The 18,079-nt window shown below is 41.2% G+C and overlaps 1 protein-coding gene across 3 annotated transcripts in view; it reads left to right on the top strand.

Moving 5' to 3' along the window:
• Positions 1-5,044: 5,044 nt before the first annotated feature.
• The window catches only part of ZC3H6 (zinc finger CCCH-type containing 6), a 79,951-nt gene continuing 66,916 nt past the window's right edge, over positions 5,045-18,079 (top strand). The window contains exon 1 of one of the 3 annotated variants that reach the window (XM_043467700.1): positions 5,045-5,461. In XM_043467700.1, coding sequence (XP_043323635.1) covers positions 5,430-5,461 — 32 coding nt within the window. In that variant the 5' untranslated portion in view covers positions 5,045-5,429. The remainder of the gene's footprint in view (positions 5,462-18,079) is intronic. The other 2 variants (XM_043467699.1, XM_043467698.1) reach the window with 2 other exon arrangements.

Genomic DNA, 18,079 nt, shown 5'->3' with positions numbered 1-18,079 from the left:
GATAGCATGATATGTGAAGCATCACGATCATAAATCTTTCCTGAATAAACAAATGAGTGAATCAATGCTCCCAAGATTAAGATGCTGAGGGTGGGGATAGATAGAGCTCAGTACATACTTTCACTACTGGAAAAATAAACATCACATTTCTAGTGCAGATAAACATAAGTGATATCTTAAAATAAAGACTATTTTGGGGTTTTTTTTCATCAGAAAATGCTTTCATAACTGTTGAGAGCTGCCATTGAGTTCTTTATCTTTGCAGAATAATAATAAAGAATTTGGAGAAAAGTATTTAAGGAACAGGCTTCCCTGGTGGCTCAGCAGTAAAGAATCTGCCTGCCAGTGCAGCAGATGAGGGTTCTATCCTCAGGTCAGAAAGATCTGAAATGGCAGAAGGAAATGGCAACCCCCTCCAGTATTCTTGCCTGGGAAATCCATGGATAGAGGAGCCTGGTGGGCTACAGGCCATGGGGGTCACATGACTTAGTGACTAAACAACAAAAATAGTTAAGCAGGTGTAAGGATGATCTGATATTCTGAAATGACTTTTTTTTTTTGGCCGCCCTGTGGAGCATGGTGATCTTAGTCCCCTGACAAGGGGTTGAACCCTTGTTCTTGGCAGTGAAAGCAGAGTCCTAATCACTGGGCCACCAGGGAACTCCTCTAATATGACTTAGTGACTTCTGAATTCTACCTTTGAAACATACACCTGAAGTGTACTATGGACCGATCCCAACCTTTACCATCTGAGGCTGTCAGAGAGCATGAACCAGAGAAGACGGAGACTGCCATGTGCATCAGTATCTTCTTCTCATTTGGAAGCAACATTTTGAAAGCACTTCTGCAAAGCTCGGGCTGATATCCAGGTGCTTGGGGTTTTTTTTTTTTTGGGAAAATTTCCAAAGAATGTGAATAAGACAGGTATTTATTTCTAACCTCAAAGTGTACTGTATAGGGAATCTCCCCACCCCCAAATTAACTCTAACGTGAAGTCCCCATCCTGCTAGATAGGCAAAAATCATAGTTGTAATGGGGTCCCCCCCACCATTACCTTGAGCCCCACAAACAGTTAGGAACTTTACAAGCTCACAGGAAGATTGAGGAAAAGGCCCCCTAATCCTCCACCTAGAATGATCACCTCGGAGATTATTTTTGTCCAAGGTTGACCAGTCTCTTTCAGTCACATCATTTTTGTTATGGAATCTTAAGTCGTGTCTGAATCTTTCGCAACCCCATGAACTGTAGCCCGCCAGGCTCCTCTATCCATGGGATTCTCAAGGCAAGAATACTGGAGTGGGTTGCCATTTCCTCCTCCAGGGAATCTTCCAAACCTAGGGATCAAACCCAGGTCTCTTGTATTGGCAGGCAGATTCTTTACCTCTGAGCACTTGGAAAGCCCAGGTCACATTAGACAACTGAAATTTTTGCCATAATTGGGAATATGGTTTACAGAGCTTGTTCTTACTGCCCTGGGGCAAAACAAAGACAAACTGAATTTTTCTTAAAGTTAAACATATTCTTGGTGTTAAAATGTACTTTCCTTTACAAAATAACCATAATAAGGTTTGTTAAAGTCTTTATTTGGCAAAATATTGACCCCTTTAAGTCAATTACCATTTTCGTCTGTGTGTGTGTGTGTGTGTGTGTGTGTGTGTAGTGGTGATGGGCATTATTGTAAAAAATAAAGCCAGATACTAGTTAAAGCAGTGAAAACAGATTTTATTCAGTAACTACTGACCAGAGAGGAAAGAAATGAGCTCCATTTCAACTTGTGCAGAAGGGATTGGGCACGTTAAACGAAGAATGTAGGATGAAGAAACATATATTGTATAATTCAATTTAGATTGAATGTTTAGAAAAGGTAAATTTGTGGAGACAGAAAGTAGAGTAGTGTCTGCCTGGGGGCAGGGGTGGCAAGACAGTACATAGGCACTTGGGTTGATGGAATGTTCTAAAACTGAATGCTCGAAATGGCTGCACAACTTGGTAAATTTACTGAAAATCACTTAATTGTACATTTAAGAATGGGTGGATTTTACAGTATATACTTTACCCATCCAGAAAGCTGTTTTTTTTTTTTTTTTAAAAAAAAAACAAAACAAAACTAAATGGCAGCAGCAGGGGCAAGGGAAAAGTGCAAAATTACCAAGGGTTCAGTTCAGTCCCTCAGTTGTGTCTGACTCTTTGCGACCCGATGGACTGCAGCACGCCAGGCCTCCTTGTCTATCACCAACTCCCGGAGCTTACTTAAACTCATGTCCATTGAGTCGGTGATGCCATCCAACCATCTCATCCTCTGTCGTCCCCTTCTTCTCCTACCCTCAATCTTTCCCAGCATCAGGGTCTTTTCAAATAAGTCAGCTCTTCACATCAGGTGGCCAAAGTATTAAGAGTTTTAGCTTCAGCATCAGTCCTTCCAATGAACACCCAGGACTGATCTCCTTCAGGATGGACTGGTTGGATCTCCTTGCTGTCCAAGGGACTCTCAAGAGTCTTCTCCAACACCACAGTTCAAAAGCATCAATTCTTCGGCGCTCAGCTGTCTTTCTAGTCCAACTCTAACATCCATACATGACTACCGGAAAAACCATACCCTTGACTAGATGGACCTTTGTTGGCAAAGTAATGTCTCTGCTTTTTAATATGCTGTCTAGGTTATTCATAACTTTTCTTCCAAGGAGCAAGTGTCTTTTAGTTCCACGGCTGCAGTCACCATCTACAGTGATTGGGTTGGGCAGTGTCAATTCTTTTAATCTAGCTGTATCTGCCTGCTGGCCATGATGGAGGTTAGACCTCTCTTCCTACAGAGACTCGGTAGCAGAGGCTTATTTTCCTGATGATTACATTTCAAATGAATGGCTTTTAGGTCCCTGAGAAAGACACACTTATATTGTGGGAGAACCAAAGGAACAGGGGTCAGAAAGTAGCTCCCACTCACCGCGACTAGAGAAAAGCCTGCGCAGCAACGAAGACCCCAGCACAGCCATGAATAAACAATTTTTAAAAAAAAGAGGAAGGAAAGCTGAGCTTGGTTTAGCCTTCAACTTAAATACTTTATCTGACATCGCTGAGCACCTCTAGATTCCACATAGCTTAAAGGAGCATGCTTCCTACGCTGCCTACCACCCACATGGTCACTCCCTTTAGCCACAGTAAGATCTAAGATGGCAAGGCATCTACCTGCAATGCAGGAGACCTGGGTTCCATCCCTGGGTCAGGAAGAGCACCTGGAGGACGGCATAGCAACCCACTCCAGTATTCTTCCTGGAGAAACCCCATGGACAGAGGAGCCTGGCAGGCTACAGCTCATGGGGTCACACAGAATTGGACATGACTGAGAGACTAAGCACAGCACAGCACAAGACCTAAGTAACAACGCTAGAATAGAGACAAAGTAGAGATTCTAAGGGATTTCCAGCCCGGCCAGTGGTAATGAATTTGCCTGCCAATGCAGGAGACCCAAGAGACAAGGGGTTAATCCCTGGAAAAGATGAAGATCCTCTGGAGAAGGCATGGCAACCCACTCCAGTATTCTTGCTTGGAGAATTCCATGGACAGATGAGCCTGGTGGGCTAGAGTCCATGGGGTCACAGAAGAGTCAGACAGGACTGAGGGACTGAGCACTCAAACAGATTCTAATGTAACTCTACAATGCTAATTATTGTTACTCCAGACAAAATGTATCTGCTTTTGAAAGATTCCTAGAAACGTATCACATCCAAAGGTGGGGAGGGCCTGCAGAATAACCCACCAGTACAACTCCTGATCATGGCTTCATTCAATTTAGAAAAAAAGAAATGTGATTTATTTTTCAATATGTACATTCACATTTCAAATTTTAAAATCTAATTGCAATTAGTTCTAAGTGCATTACAAAACACATTTAACCCAAAGGAAGTCAGATATCTGAGAGGACCTATCAATCCATCATGTTAGTAAAAAAAACCAAGGACATTCCCTCAAAACTAAGTAGCACACTAATTAGGCCAAAATGTGGTCATTTAAAAATTCCTTTTCTAAAGATGGGGACTTCCCTGATAGCTCAGTTGGTAAAGAATCCCCCTGCAATTCAGGAGACCCCAGTTGGATTTCTGGGTTGGGAAGATCCCCTGAAGGGAAAGGCTGCACACTCCAGTATTCTGGCCTAGAGAATTTCATGAACTGTCCGTTCAGAAGTGTAAAGAAATATGATAGCTGTTTTATTTATAAACTATTCGTATGTGTTTTGCATATGAAATAGTAATGGTTTTGATTCTTTTAGCGACAGTTCTGTCATTATTAACTAATAACCGGAGAGGTAAATTTAGAATTAAATATCAGAAAAAGCTACATGTCAAGCTATTTTTTTCCTCAAAAAATGATTATTTTTTATTTAAATGTCGTCTTTCCTTTTGATTCTGCATATTAAACGTTGTTGCGGTTGTGTTCTGGTTGTCAGACTCTGCCGGCCAGGCTCCTCTGCCCATGGGGTTCTCCAGGCAAGAACACTGGAGTGGGTGCCATGCCCTTCTCCAGGGGATCTTTCCGACCCAGGAATCGTTGTTGTTGTACCAGAAGAGATATTCATTACAACCCTGAAGGAGAAAGTACATTTCCCCATTACTTAGCAACGAAGGTTTTTCTTTTTTTAATGACGACTCGGCAGCCGCGTGTTATTAGCCTACGGCGGATAATGGCTTTATGGGGCCCGTTTGGTAGGGCACGTCTGTAACTCCCCGTCTTCTGCAGGCGAAGTCTCGCAGAGAAAACCGCGAATCGCTGCGGAACGGCCCGGGAGGCGCGGAAGGACAGCGGTTCCTCCGGGACGCCTCCCCCGGCCTGACTACTCCAGGCGCCGCCCGGCCCCGCCATAAGAGACTGCCTCCTCCGCCACTTCGCTGGGGAAGCGGGAGAGTTCGCTCTCGAAGGTGATTGACGGGATGAGTCCTCCAATGGCCGGCGCGCTCGGCCCCGGCGGGCTGGGCAAGGGCCGCGGCACGCGGAGGAATCTCTCCTGCCCTTTAGTCCCGGGCTAGGTGTTGCGGCAGGCGCCATTTTATCGAGCCGCCTGTCTCGGGTGCCGCCATGTTGGTGAGGAGAAATCACCGTTACGGCCACTGTCCAAATCCCCGCGTCGCTGCGCGCCGCCCGCCCGCTCCCAAGCCTCAGCCACCGGCGGCGAATAGAGACTAAAGCGGCAGCGCCGGCAGCGCGGGGCCGTGGCCCAGTGTTGGCAGTTAGAGCCCCACCTCTCTGGCGTGGTTGTTAATAGACTGGAAAGTCTGTGTCTGTGTCGCTCACTAGTAACCGTGAGTTTTTACCACTTCGTCACCTCCCGGCGGCGGCCGGGGACAGGTACCCGCAGGAGGCGCAGGGATTCTCCCCGCGCCCCGCCGCCGCCGGCCTCGCAGACCTGCCCTCCAGCCCCGCCCCGTTCTTGACCAAACATGACAGACTCTGAACATGCAGGGCACGACAGGTCGGGAACCCTTCTTGTCTGTCTTTCTGTCGGCGGAGAGGAGGGGTCTGGGGCGGCGGGAGCGGGCCGGGGCCGCGCGCCTCCTGCATGACTTAGACGTCTCTGTGTGGCTCCATCCGTTCCCGTGACATGCGCCCGGACGGAAAGCCCGGGTTCGCGGCCGCGGGGAGGCCGGCCCGGCCGCGCCCGCCTTCCCGCGCGGGGGCCTTCCCGGCCGGCCCCGCCCCCGGTCGCACGTGCGAGCCCCCCGCCCCCGGGCGGGCTCGGCGGCGGCGCCGGGCGGCTGCTGCGCGCGGCTCGGGGCTGCGGTCCAGCCCGCGCTCGGAGGAGGCGGCACCCGGTGCGGGGTCCGGCCTCCCTGCGCAACGAGGACCCGTCAAGAATTGTCAGTAACTGGTGATTTCTTTTGACTTCGACCCTAGCTCCTGAAAATAAACATGCGTGGGGTTTTTTTTTTTTTTTGGTCTCTTTTTAGGAAAAATTTTAAGCAATCCCTAAAGCCGTGTATCTGTTACAGGCTTATCTCTCGCAGTCGGACATGGCGAGTTTCAGACGTTTAATACAAAATAGTTCAGATTTTGCAAACCTGCTCTTGTAGCACAGTTTTCTTCTACTGTGCGAGCTCCATGGATCGTCCAGTCTAGCCCGATTTTCTAAATACTATGTATCATTTGAACATTTATCTGAGATTTTGGTTTTTTTTTTAGTTTTTTCTATGACTTAAGAGGCCCATTCTTGGTTCCAAGGAACGGTTTGGGGGGTGTTTACATATTTTAAATAGCGTACTTAACTTTTGGTTAGGTTTTTAATTTCTTTTGCTGTCCAACTTAATAAAAAAGAAAGGGTGTACTTTCATTCATTAAAACTGCTGGAACAAAATCCATTGCATCTGATTCTTGTTTAGAATATTTAAAAGATCCAGAACCTGGCAAATTACTCCTTTGCGAACGAATTAATCAAAAGTGTACATTGTACTCTAGGCTCTATACAAATTGCTGAAATTTTACCTGTGGAGTAATGTGACCTGCTTTTGGTAAAGTATACCAAACACTTTTAAATCTAAAAGCAGAAATCACAGACATTCCTGAAGTTTGAAATATCAAAACATCTGACAACCTTGAGAGGGATAAAAATGTTATTTTAACAGTTTTGGTGCTGTAATAATCAATGTAGGTCACCAGAAAGCAAGTCAAGTAAACATGTAATTTTTAGAAAGTCAAAATGCTCTTAGAAAAGTTATGGGCAGGTAAGCTTGCACTTGACACATTTTTCACAATTATTTTCCATTATCCTGTTACTAAAATGAGAAAATTCTTGAAAGGGGTTAACTAATACTTTGAGAAGTTTTCCACTCCGAGGATCTGTGGACAAACCGATGATGGGAGTTTTGCTAATGCAGCCTAAAATTCATTCTTGTGTGTGGAAGAAGGAACGCTGTTCTCTGTTAGTTCACAGAGCAGTTTTAATATGTAGAGTTATGTATTTTACATGCGGAAGAAGTCATGTTGCCAAATTTACAGATCTTGATTTAATTTGCTAGTAAGGACCTGTGATGCCAGAGTTTAAAAATAATTTGTTTTAAAATACGAATCAAAAAAATAAATTACTGAATCAGAAGTTAAAAATTAAATTTTAAACAGTTCTTTGTAAGATATATGTAACCAGGTTAGTAGTAGGAACTAAAGATTAAGTAGTAGTGTAGTCTTTTTTTTTTTTTAATTGCTTTATATTAGGATTAAGAAAACTATTTTCTGGTGATTTCTGAAGCAGTAAGATTAGCTCAGTTTTAATTTATCCATTTGTTAAGTGACAGTGTTTTTCCGAGGCAAGAAGATAGATTTTTCTTTTTCACACCTTTTTTGGTCAACCTGTATGAAGAATAACTATCTGAAAACAAAGTGGGCTAGCAGTTGGGAGAAATGGTTCTAACTCCCAACTTTGCTATCATTAGCTTTGTGAACTTGAGCAAGCTTAGTTTCTTAATTGTGCAGAGGGGTTAGAGGTTCTCATCCTTCTCTGGGGAGCTTTTTAAAAAGTATTGAAGTCATTTCCATTGGTCTGAGCTTTAAGATTTCTTAAAGCTCCTCAGGTAGGTGTAGTAGGTATCAAATTGAAAACCAGTCTATGAGATCAATATTAATCTTAGCTAATCTTCAGAATCACTTTGAGAAATAAAAATTTTTGTCCTGTCCAGAGCAACTGAATCAGAATCTCTAGGGAAGGATTGTGGTAATCTGCAGTTTTTATAAGCTCCCTGGGTAGTACTTAAGAAATTTGTGGGAAAAAATGGGCTAATCTGTGGAATCCCCAAATATTCTCTGTTTCCATGTTATAGTTACTTTATACTGTAGTAAAAATTTCCGTGAGTTAGTTTGGAAAAGATATATGAATTCTGGTATTTGGAGCTTGGCTTTTGTCTCAAGGATGTTCTTTTTCTGATATTTTGAAAATTAAGGTATATTGTCTGAGTGCAGGAAAAATGTTAAGTCTGTGATTTTCATTTTCAATTGCTATAATTATACAAATTAAAATATTCTATGATAGTTTACATGAGATGCTACGTGTAAGTGGAAATTCACAGAATGTGCAATTTTTTTCTTTTAAAAAATTGTTTTATATGGTAAACATTTACATAAAATTTGTTTGCCCAGTGAGTTAACTTACTAAAAAATACCCATTTGTACTTTCCTTTAAATAATTTCATTCCTGGAGTGAAAACATTGTATTTTTATAAAGTGTTATGAATATAAAAATACCTATAAATAAACTTGTGGCTCTGTAGACTGTTAGTAGAGGATGTCTGCTTAGAATTAAATCATAGAGGTTGAGAAGGAGTTGGGCAAGACAAAGGAGATAAAGTTCTTGTCTCTCTTTGCATTCAGGTCTTCCCTTTCATCCAGTTCTTTTAATCACAACTCCAGGTGCCTATCTTTATATTTCAGCTGAATGTTGACCTAATCAAAACTACTCAGAAATAACTCTTAAAGGCTTAATACTGTGAGTCCCTGCTGACACATCTGCCGTTGAGAAGGAAAGATAAAATATACACCCAAGTAACTTACATAATTTTTTGAAATATGCTAAAGGTAAAAAGTTTTATAGGCCCTACACTGGGAAAAAAGATAATTTTAACATGAATTCTATGAAAGCTTGTGCATCTGAGAGTCTTTAGTTGATAGGTATGGGTAATATACTTTCCTTTGTTCTCGTGCTGGGTTGTGTCTCACTGCGACCCTATGAACTGTAGGCCGCCAGGCTCCTCTGTCCATGGGTTCTCCAGACAAGAAGACTGGGTTGCCATTTCCTGCTCCAGGGGATCTTCCTGACTCAGGGATCCAGCCTGCGTCTCCTGCATTGCAGGCAGATTTCTTCACTGCTGAGCCACCAGGGATTCCCAGTATTTTCCTTTGGAAGGGGGTTATTCTTTGCCCATTAGGAACAATCTTCCCACCTTCCCATTTTCTCCCTCCCTTCCTTCCTCCTCGTGTAAACCCAGAATAGCAAAACTCCAGCTAGTCAGAACTGTACTAGTTTATATTAACTGTTCCTTTCCCTCCCTCACATAGAGATTGAAACCTGACATCAGAGAGTGTGAAGGGATGAGGGTGAAGATGGTTACACTTTTCTTTTGTAACTGGGCTTTCCTTTGATTCTCACATTAATCCCATGAGGTAGTACAGTATTGCAATGCTCAGTGATTTGTCTGAGATCCCACAGATAGAGCCCTGGTGAGAATTCAGGACTATAAACTCCTACCTGCAATGTTATTTTTAACTCTTCATTAAATTAAGCATGGGGAATTAATCCAATAAATTCTAGCCTTTAGTTCTTGAATTGTTTGGGATTGTAATGTGGTATATTTAAGACAGCCCTGTATTCTGAACAAAACCTTGGTTTTGACCCTAGTTTTTCCTCTAGCTTGGTTAATGCTCTTTTCTTTTCCATGATTATTTTTCTTGTTTGTGAAATAAGGTGGTTGAACTGAATTACTTCCAAACTCCCTTCTACTTTGTCAGTAATTTTAATTAAAAAAAATTGAAGATGCCTTTTCTTACATTCTTGAGAAGGAAATGGCAACCCACTCCAGTATTCTTGCCTGGAGAATCCCATGGAGGGAGGAGCCTGGTGGGCTACAGTCCATGGGGTCGCAAAGAGTCGGACACGACTGAGCAACTTCACTTTCTTACATTGCAATTCACTTTGATGCCCTACACATCATCTGGTTTGCCAATATGTTTACTGGAGTAAATGTCTCCCCTCAGCAGGCAATTAATTAATTTATATATTCTTCCAGTTTTATTGAGTGTGATTGACATACAGCACTATAAGTTTAAGCAGCACAGCGTAATGATTTGATTGTATATACATGATGAAGTTATTATGGCAGTAAGTTCAGTGACCATCCATCATATAAATACAAAGTTAAAGAAATAGAAAAAAAATGTTCTTTTCCTTCTGAGTTTACTCTTAGAGTTTACCCTTAACTTTCCTATATAACATACAGCAGTGTTACTTACATTTATTGTCCATTACATCCCTGTGCGTGTGCATGGATGCTCAGTCATTCGGTCGTATCTGACTTGTTATGACCCCATGGACTGTGGCCTGTCAGGCTCCGCTGGGGTTTCCCAGGCAGGAATACTGTAGTGAGTTGCCATTTCCTACATAACAGCCTTAGTATTTATTTATCTTATACCTGCCTTCATCCAATTCCTCCTCTCTCTTCTGTTTATTTTTAATTGTGTTAAAAATACAACATAAAACTTACCGTCTTAACCATTTTTAAGTGTACTGTTCAGTAGTGTTAAGTATATTCACATTGTGGTACAGCCAATTTCCAGAACTCTTCATCTTGCAAAACTGAAACACTATTATTATTTTTGATTCCCGAATCTACTAATTTACCATCAAAACTGTCAAAGTGAGTTTTTCTTTAGCAAATGTAAAACACTCAAGGTATACATCATATTCAGGTTTGATGTTGGAAAGCACTTTGACTTTTATGAAGACATTTTTCTTCTAGCCCCTCATGAATTGTTTAATTCACTTTTAAATTTTGTTCATTAAATTTTCATTGAAAAGACTTCTATGCCAAATATAGTGTTAAGCATTGGTGGGAAAAAATCTGAATGTAGTATCATTGATCTTGCTCTTCAGGATCTTATAATCTAGTAGGAGAAACAGATTGATAAATACGTAGTTATTTTTAGCACCAGAATGGAGGTATAGACTGAGTGCAGTGGTGGCATAGATGGGGCTTCAGGAGGCATGAAATACCTGGGTCTGGAGGATGAGTAAAAGTTTGGCTAAGCGGAGGCAGAAATACAAGAGAAGCTTGAAGAAATGAAATGTCATGGTAGGGTCGGGGATGGTAAAAGTGTTAGTATGTGAAATGTGTACAACATACTTTGGGGAATGAGGAAAAGGATGAAATGATTAGGAGTCAGATCATCAAGGATGTAAAGATCTCATCAAAGCTTTGTAAGTAGGAAAAGGATCAGATGATAGATACCTGGGGGATAGAATAAAGTATGGAAGGGGAGATCAGTAGAAGGAGAAGTTAGGTAGCTCTCAGTCATTCTTATTAAATATTAAGCACCGTGTATTTAATATGTATTATTCTGGACAGCAGCAGTAAAGAAAAAATTCTTTACCTAGTGGAGCTTACATTTTCTTTGGAGACAGAGAAGGACACTAAACATGGAAAAACAAATGTGTTAGATAAGCAGAAAGGGAGATGGGGCATCTTTTGCATTTAGGAAGGATATTTCTATTTTAAATAGAGTATTTAGGGAAGCACTTAATAAAAAAGAAGCATTTGAGCAGAGCCTTCAAATTAAAGCATCCAAGTGTAGTACATCTCGGGGAAGAACCCTCCCGATAAAGGGAACAGAGATTGGAGCCAGGAATGAGCTTCATGTAATTAAGGAAAAATCAAGGGAGCATTGTGGCTAGAGACATTTTGAGCAAGGGTTGTGCATACGTGCTGAATTGGTTGTGTCCAGCTCTTTGCAACCCCTTGGACTGTAGCCCACCAGGCTCCTCTGTACATGGAATTCTTCAGCCAAGAATACTGGAGTGAGTTGCTATGCCCTCCTCCAGGGGATCTTCTTGACCCAGGGATCGAACCTGGGTCTCCTGCCTTGCAGTCAGATTCTTTACCACTGAGCCACCAGGGAAGCCCTTGAGCATGGGTAATAAGAGACAAAGCTAGATGGGCAAAAAGGGCAGTTGTGTGGGGCCTTGTAAACCATTGTAAGAAACTTCGACATCCCTCTAAATAGTTTGGGGGTCACTAGAGGATTTGAGCAGAGAGGGACAGGGTAGCACTGTGGTAAAGGAGTGGTTAAAAAAAAAAAGAAGCTGCTGCAGTGATGCCAGGGAGGTGAAAATGGTTGGATTTTGGTATGGTTTGGAGGTAGAACCAATAGGATCTGCTGATGGATGGATGTGTAGCATGAAAGAAGAAAGAAGGCAAAGCTACTATGAAAATGTGGAAATTCAGGAATTGGTCAATGAAGACCTGATCAAAATCATTGGCAATGAGAAAGCAGATAAAAGGCAACATTCATGAGACATTTTTAAGAGTTGACAGAACTGGAGATAAATTTCGTTAGGCTTGACTCTTGTTCTCCACCCTGCATAGTCGCATCACTCATACTCGGCACACGAGGTCTGCTTTCCTCAGTTGGTGAGCTGCCTGGCCGCTTGAGAGATCTGCGTTTGCGACCTTGTTATGCAGTGAAGTGTTCACCAGAAAAGACTGGCGGTCTAACCGCCGCAAAACTTAAGAGGTGGGTGGGTGCCTTTGAATTTGCCAGGTCCGTCCTTCAGTCTGGGGCTGCCGGGATATTTTTTTGTGCACAGATGCCCCCTGGAGGTGTATAACACTGTGGCCCAGCTATAGGTTTTCAGATTCAGAAATTGATGAGTCTCAGAGCACATTAGATGTGGGGATGTTAATTCATGCTCTAAAATACTAACAGTGGCCAGCATTTATTTGGTGCTTACTGTGTGACAGATTCTGTTCTGTGTGCTTTTCATGAATTTAATCTTCACAACAACCTTGAGGAGTAGTCCCTCTTTTTACAAATGAGGAAACAGATAACAAGAGATTGGTAAATATCCCAAATAAGCAGACTAAATCACTGGGAGCTCAAATAATCTGACTCCAGAGCCTGCTCTTTTGTTGTTGAATAGACATCTTCATCACAAGAAAATATGTATATATATAAAAGAATGCCAGTTAGCTATTAGACAAAAGGAGTCCCAAGTTAATCATTAAAATTATAAAACTACATAAAAATAACAATCTGTTTATGAAAGTGTTACAAAAATAAAAAACCTAGATTTAGGACTCATGATACTCAATCTTATACATATATTGCTGTTCATAATGAACACTCATTTGGACTGTATAGACAGAACATATATTAATGTCTTCATTTTATAATTTAGGAAACAGGTTTAGAGGATACAGAACTTGGCCACGTGACTGAGCAGCTGCATGAGAAGCACAACCTGTGTCTCATAGCTTTCCGCTCACTACTCTTTGTGCTGCCTCCATTTTCTTATAAAGATAGGAAATCTAATATCAGATGCTGGGTTGGGTTTGGGACACTTAAAAGGGTTTTTGTTTTGAGGTATTAATGGATAATTTTCATCTGAGTTCATTATAAATTCATCTTCCATAACTAAGGGTTTTTCTACATTTTAAAAATGGAGTTTATAAAGAATACTGTTTTTTCGCCTTATTTTTAAAGAGATTATGAAATCAGTTAAATGAACTAACTTGTACATTTTTAACTTTAGAAAACACAAGTTTCAAACTGTTAAGGGAATTAATTAAAGATTTGGGAATTAATTGAAGATTCATAAGCGGTCAGAAGAACCAACACCTCTTTGCTTGGATACTGGCAGCTAACAGTAAAATGTTAGATTGCTGGTGCTTGTGTCTGGGGTTAAGTTCTTTATAACCTCCGTGGCCTATAAAGGAAGTTGCGGGTTGGCTTCTGTACTCCTGGAGTACTTGGGAGTCTGTTTTAAAATTATGTTTTGTGCAAGCAAATGAAAAAGAAGTAGAATAATGCATGTAAGTTAGAAATACCTACATATTTGACAGTATAAATGCACGTACACACATTATTTATTTTTTCTGTTGCTAAATGTTCAAGTGCGAAAACTAGTATCTGACTAAAGCTAGGGCTGAAGCCTGGGGAAGGCAATGGCGACCCACTCCAGTACTCTTGCCTAGAAAATCCCATGGACGGAGGAGCCCGGTAGGCTGCAGTCCATGGGGTCGCTAAGAGTCGGACATGACTGAGCGGCTTCACTTTCACTTTTCACTTTCCTGCATTGGAGAAGGAAATGGCAACCCACTCCAGTGTTCTTGCCTGGAGAATCCCAGGGACGGGGGAGCCTGGTGGGCTGCCGTCTATGGGGTCGCACAGAGTCGGACACGACTGAAGCGACTTAGCAGCAGCAGGGCTGAAGCCATAGATTAAACTTTAGGAATATGTGGATAAATCTGAAATATTGTCCCTTAAATTATTATAATTTGTTATTAGAAATTTTGGTGATCTCTCTTTTGAAATAGGACATGAGAGTACAGTAACAGTCACTTTCAGCACTGCCTGTTGTTAGGTTGCTCCTGTGACTGCTATTGTAATGCACGCAATAGTGAATAGAGGATCATTTTCAACTGAGATTAGTGGAATACAATATAGTTGAGGGAGCTTTATTTTCCTCTAACATTTTCTTTTATATATATATATTTAACTGGGGCAAACATGATTGATTATGTTGCATATAACTGGAGTTTTTTCTCCTCATGAAATTATGAGGTAGCAAAGTTAACATCCCGTTTTTGTTTCATCCACAAAAGATATGAATCCCCAAATGGGATATTTTTATTGAAAGGTTTATGGGATTAAATAACTAAAAATTAAACACCGTGCTTAGAAGTCATTCTGTTGAATGTTATGGATATTACTATGTTGAATAATTGAACAAAGTTAGAATTTTGATATAGTGAAAGGAAGCGAAAGTGTTAGTTGCTCAGTCATGTCCAACTCTGCAGTCACATGAACTGTAGCCTGCCAAGCTCCTCTGTGGAATTCTCCAGGCAAGACTACTGTAGTAGGTAGCCTTGCGCTTCTCCAGGGGATCTTCCTGACCCAGGGAGCGAACCTGGGTTTCCCGCAATGTAGGCAGATTCTTTATCTTCTGAGCCACAAGGGAAGCCCCTTTTGTTCTACTCTGCAGTTTTCATTTAAATTTTTATAATTGTCAGTTCAAAAAGATGTAATATTTTTCCTAAAGTCAACAGCTAACTCACTCTTACAATATTATTATCCTATTTTTTCTATTTGACTTTGAAAATTAATTTCTTTTGTACATAAAATGGGTTTCATAATCATCATTAATTGTGACATTTTCCTCTTGCATTAATGTACATTTGTACTTTATCTAATTGATAAAATGTCAGTGGATAAAGCACACAAGGGGATTCTCATTATAAACTATACCTAAAACACCTTCTTACCTTGAAAAATGAATATTCAGATATTAAGAGTAAATTCAATTGACATGGCCTTTTAATATTTGTATATGACCTTGTATGTTAGTACATTAATGATCCCATAATCCCTGATCATGTCATATTCACGGGTATGAGAACTAACTTGAAGCAGGCCACGGCAGAATGGAGCAATGTGCTTTAGCTAAAAAATACTTCAGTTGTTCAGTCGTGTCTCTTTGCGACCCCATGGACTGCAGCACGCCAGGCCTACCTGTCCATCACCAACTCCCGGAGTTTACTCGAACTCATCTGTTGAGTCGGTGATGACCATCCAACCATCTCATCCTGTGTCATCCCCTTCTCCTCCCGCCTTCAATCTTTCCCAGCATCAGGGTCTTTTCAAATGAGTCAGTTCTTCTCATCAGGTGGCCAAAGTATTGGAGTTTCAGCTTCAACATCAGTCCTTCCAGTGAGTATTCAGGACTGACTTCCTTTAGGATGGACTGGTTGGATCTCCTTGCTGTCCAAGGGACCCCAAGAGTCTTCTCCAACACCACAGTTTAAAAGCATCATTTCTTTGGCACTCAGCTTTCTTTATAGTCCAACTCTCACATCCATACATGACTACTAGAAAAACCATAGCTTTGACTAGATGGACCTTTGTTGGCAAAGTAATGTCTCTGCTTTTTATTTTTAATTTTTTTTGTCTGTGCTTTTTAATAAGCTGTCTAGGTTGGTCATAACTTTTCTTCCAAGGAGCAAGCGTCTTTTAATTTCATGGCTGCAGTCACCATCTGCAGTGATTTTGGAGCCCCTCAAAATAAAGTCTGTCACTATTTCCACTGTTTCCCCATCTGTTTGCCATGAAGTGATGGGACCAGATGCCATGATCTTAGTTTTCTGAATATTGAGTTTTAAGCCAACTTTTTCACTCTCCTCTTTCAGAAACTTTCATCAAGAGGCTCTTGAGTTCTTTGCTTTCTGCCATCAGGGTGGTGTCATCTGCATATCTGAGGTTACTGATATTTCTCCCAGCAATCTTGATTCCAGCTTGTGTTTCATCCAGCCCAGCATTTCTTGTGATGTACTCTGCATATCAGTTAAATAAGCAGGGTGACAATATACAGCCTTGACGTACTCCTTTCCCAGTTTGGAACCAGTCTGTTCCATGTCTAGTTCTAACTGTTGCTTCTTGGCCTGCATGCAGATTTCTCATAAGGAGGGTCAGGTGGTCCGGTATTCCCATCTCTTTAAGAATTTTCCACAGTTTGTTGTGGTCCACACAGTCAAAGGCTTTGGCATAGTCAATAAAGCAGAAGTAGATGTTTTTCTGGAACTCTAGCTTTTTCTATGATCCAGCGGATGTTGGCAATTTGATCTCTGGTTCCTTTGCCTTTTCTAAAACCAGCTTGAACATCTGGAAGTTCATGGTTCATGTACTGTTGAAGCCTGGAGTGAAGAATTTTGAGCATTACTTTGCTAGCATGTGAGATGAGTGCAGTTGTGCGGTAGTTTGAGAGTTCTTTGGGATTGGAATGAAAACTGACCTTTTCAGTCCTGTGGCCACTGCTGAGTTTTCCAAATTTGCTGGCATATTGAGTGCAGCACTTTCACAGCATCATCTTTTAGGATTTGAAATAGCTGAACTGGAATTCCATCATTTCCACTAGCTTTGTTCGTAGTGATGCTTCCTAAGGCCTACTTGACTTCACACTCCAGGATGTCTGGCTCTAGGTGAGTGATCTCACTATCGTGATTATCTGGTTCTTGAAGATCTTTTTTTGTATACTTCTTCTGTGTATTCTTGCCACCTCTTCTTAATATCTTCTGTTAGGTCTGTACAATTTGTGTCCTTTATTGTGCCCATCTTTGCATGAAATGTTCCCTTGGTAATTTTCTTTTGAAGAGATCTCTAGTCTTTCCCATTCTATTGTTTTCCTCTATTTCTTTGCATTGATCACTGAGGGAGGCTTTCCTCATTGAGCACTGGAGAAGCCCTATACAGTCAGCAAAAACAAGACTGGGAGCTGATGGTGGCTCAGATCATGAACTCCTTGTTGCCAAATTCAGACTTAAATTGAAGAAATAGGGAAAACCACTACTTCATTCAGGTATGACCTAAATCAAATCCCTCATGCCTATACAGCGTAAGTGACAAGTAGATTCAAGGGATTAGATCTGGTAGAGTGCCTGAAGAACTGTGGATGAAGGTTCGTGACATTGTACAGGAGGCAGTGATCAAGACCATACCCAAGAAATGCAAAAAGGCAAAATGATTGTCTGAGGAGGCCTTACAAACAGCTATGAAAAGAAGAGAAGCGAAAGGCAAAGGAGAAAATGAAAGATACACCCATTTGAATGCAGAGTTCCAAAGAAGAGCAAGGAGAGAGAAGAAAAAATACTTCAGGTAAAGCCTAATTTTGGGTTTAAAAAAAGTCTGATCCCACCACACTCACCAAATCCCAGAGCCCTGGTACGCCATACTATAGTTAATCTGGTTATCAATCAATTTGGGATATTGGACAATTACATACCAGGTACCCTTTTTGGATATTATTGGGTCATAGGCAGTTTTACCTAGGTCATCTTACAGATTCATCCAAATTTCTTCAATTTTTTGTTTTGACATGATGCTGAGAAAATTGTTTTCTGGCGCTCCAATTCTAAGGGTATTTTATTTGCTGAGATTTGTTTCTGTTGAATCTGTAGCTTCTCTGATCTACATTAGAGAAAGGGTAAACTGAAAGGGAATGAAAGTTAAGTGAATTTTAGCTTAGTGAAGTAGCCAAGATAAGAAATGAAATATAAAAAGAAATTTTAGAGAGAGGCCTAGTGGTTAGGATTCTAGGCTTTCACTGTTGTGGCCTAGGTTCAATCCCTGGTTGGGGAACTGAGATACTGGAAGTTGCGAGACAAGGCCAAAAAAAAAAAGGGGAATTAAAAAAATGCAGTCTCAAAAAAAACTATGGCAAGCTAATTCAGTTTTAATGATGTAATAGTCTCTGCTCATGGCATAAAGGATGTTTGAGGAATGGTGTGTTTTTGTCTCAGGATATTAGTTATACAAGTTTAAGGATGGGTTAAAAATTTTAATTCCA

This window comes from Cervus canadensis, chromosome 5 (assembly GCF_019320065.1).
Source record: "Cervus canadensis isolate Bull #8, Minnesota chromosome 5, ASM1932006v1, whole genome shotgun sequence".
Taxonomy (NCBI): domain Eukaryota; kingdom Metazoa; phylum Chordata; class Mammalia; order Artiodactyla; family Cervidae; genus Cervus; species Cervus canadensis.
Note: the sequence above shows the minus strand (reverse complement) of the source record. Positions and strands in the feature narration are given on the sequence as shown.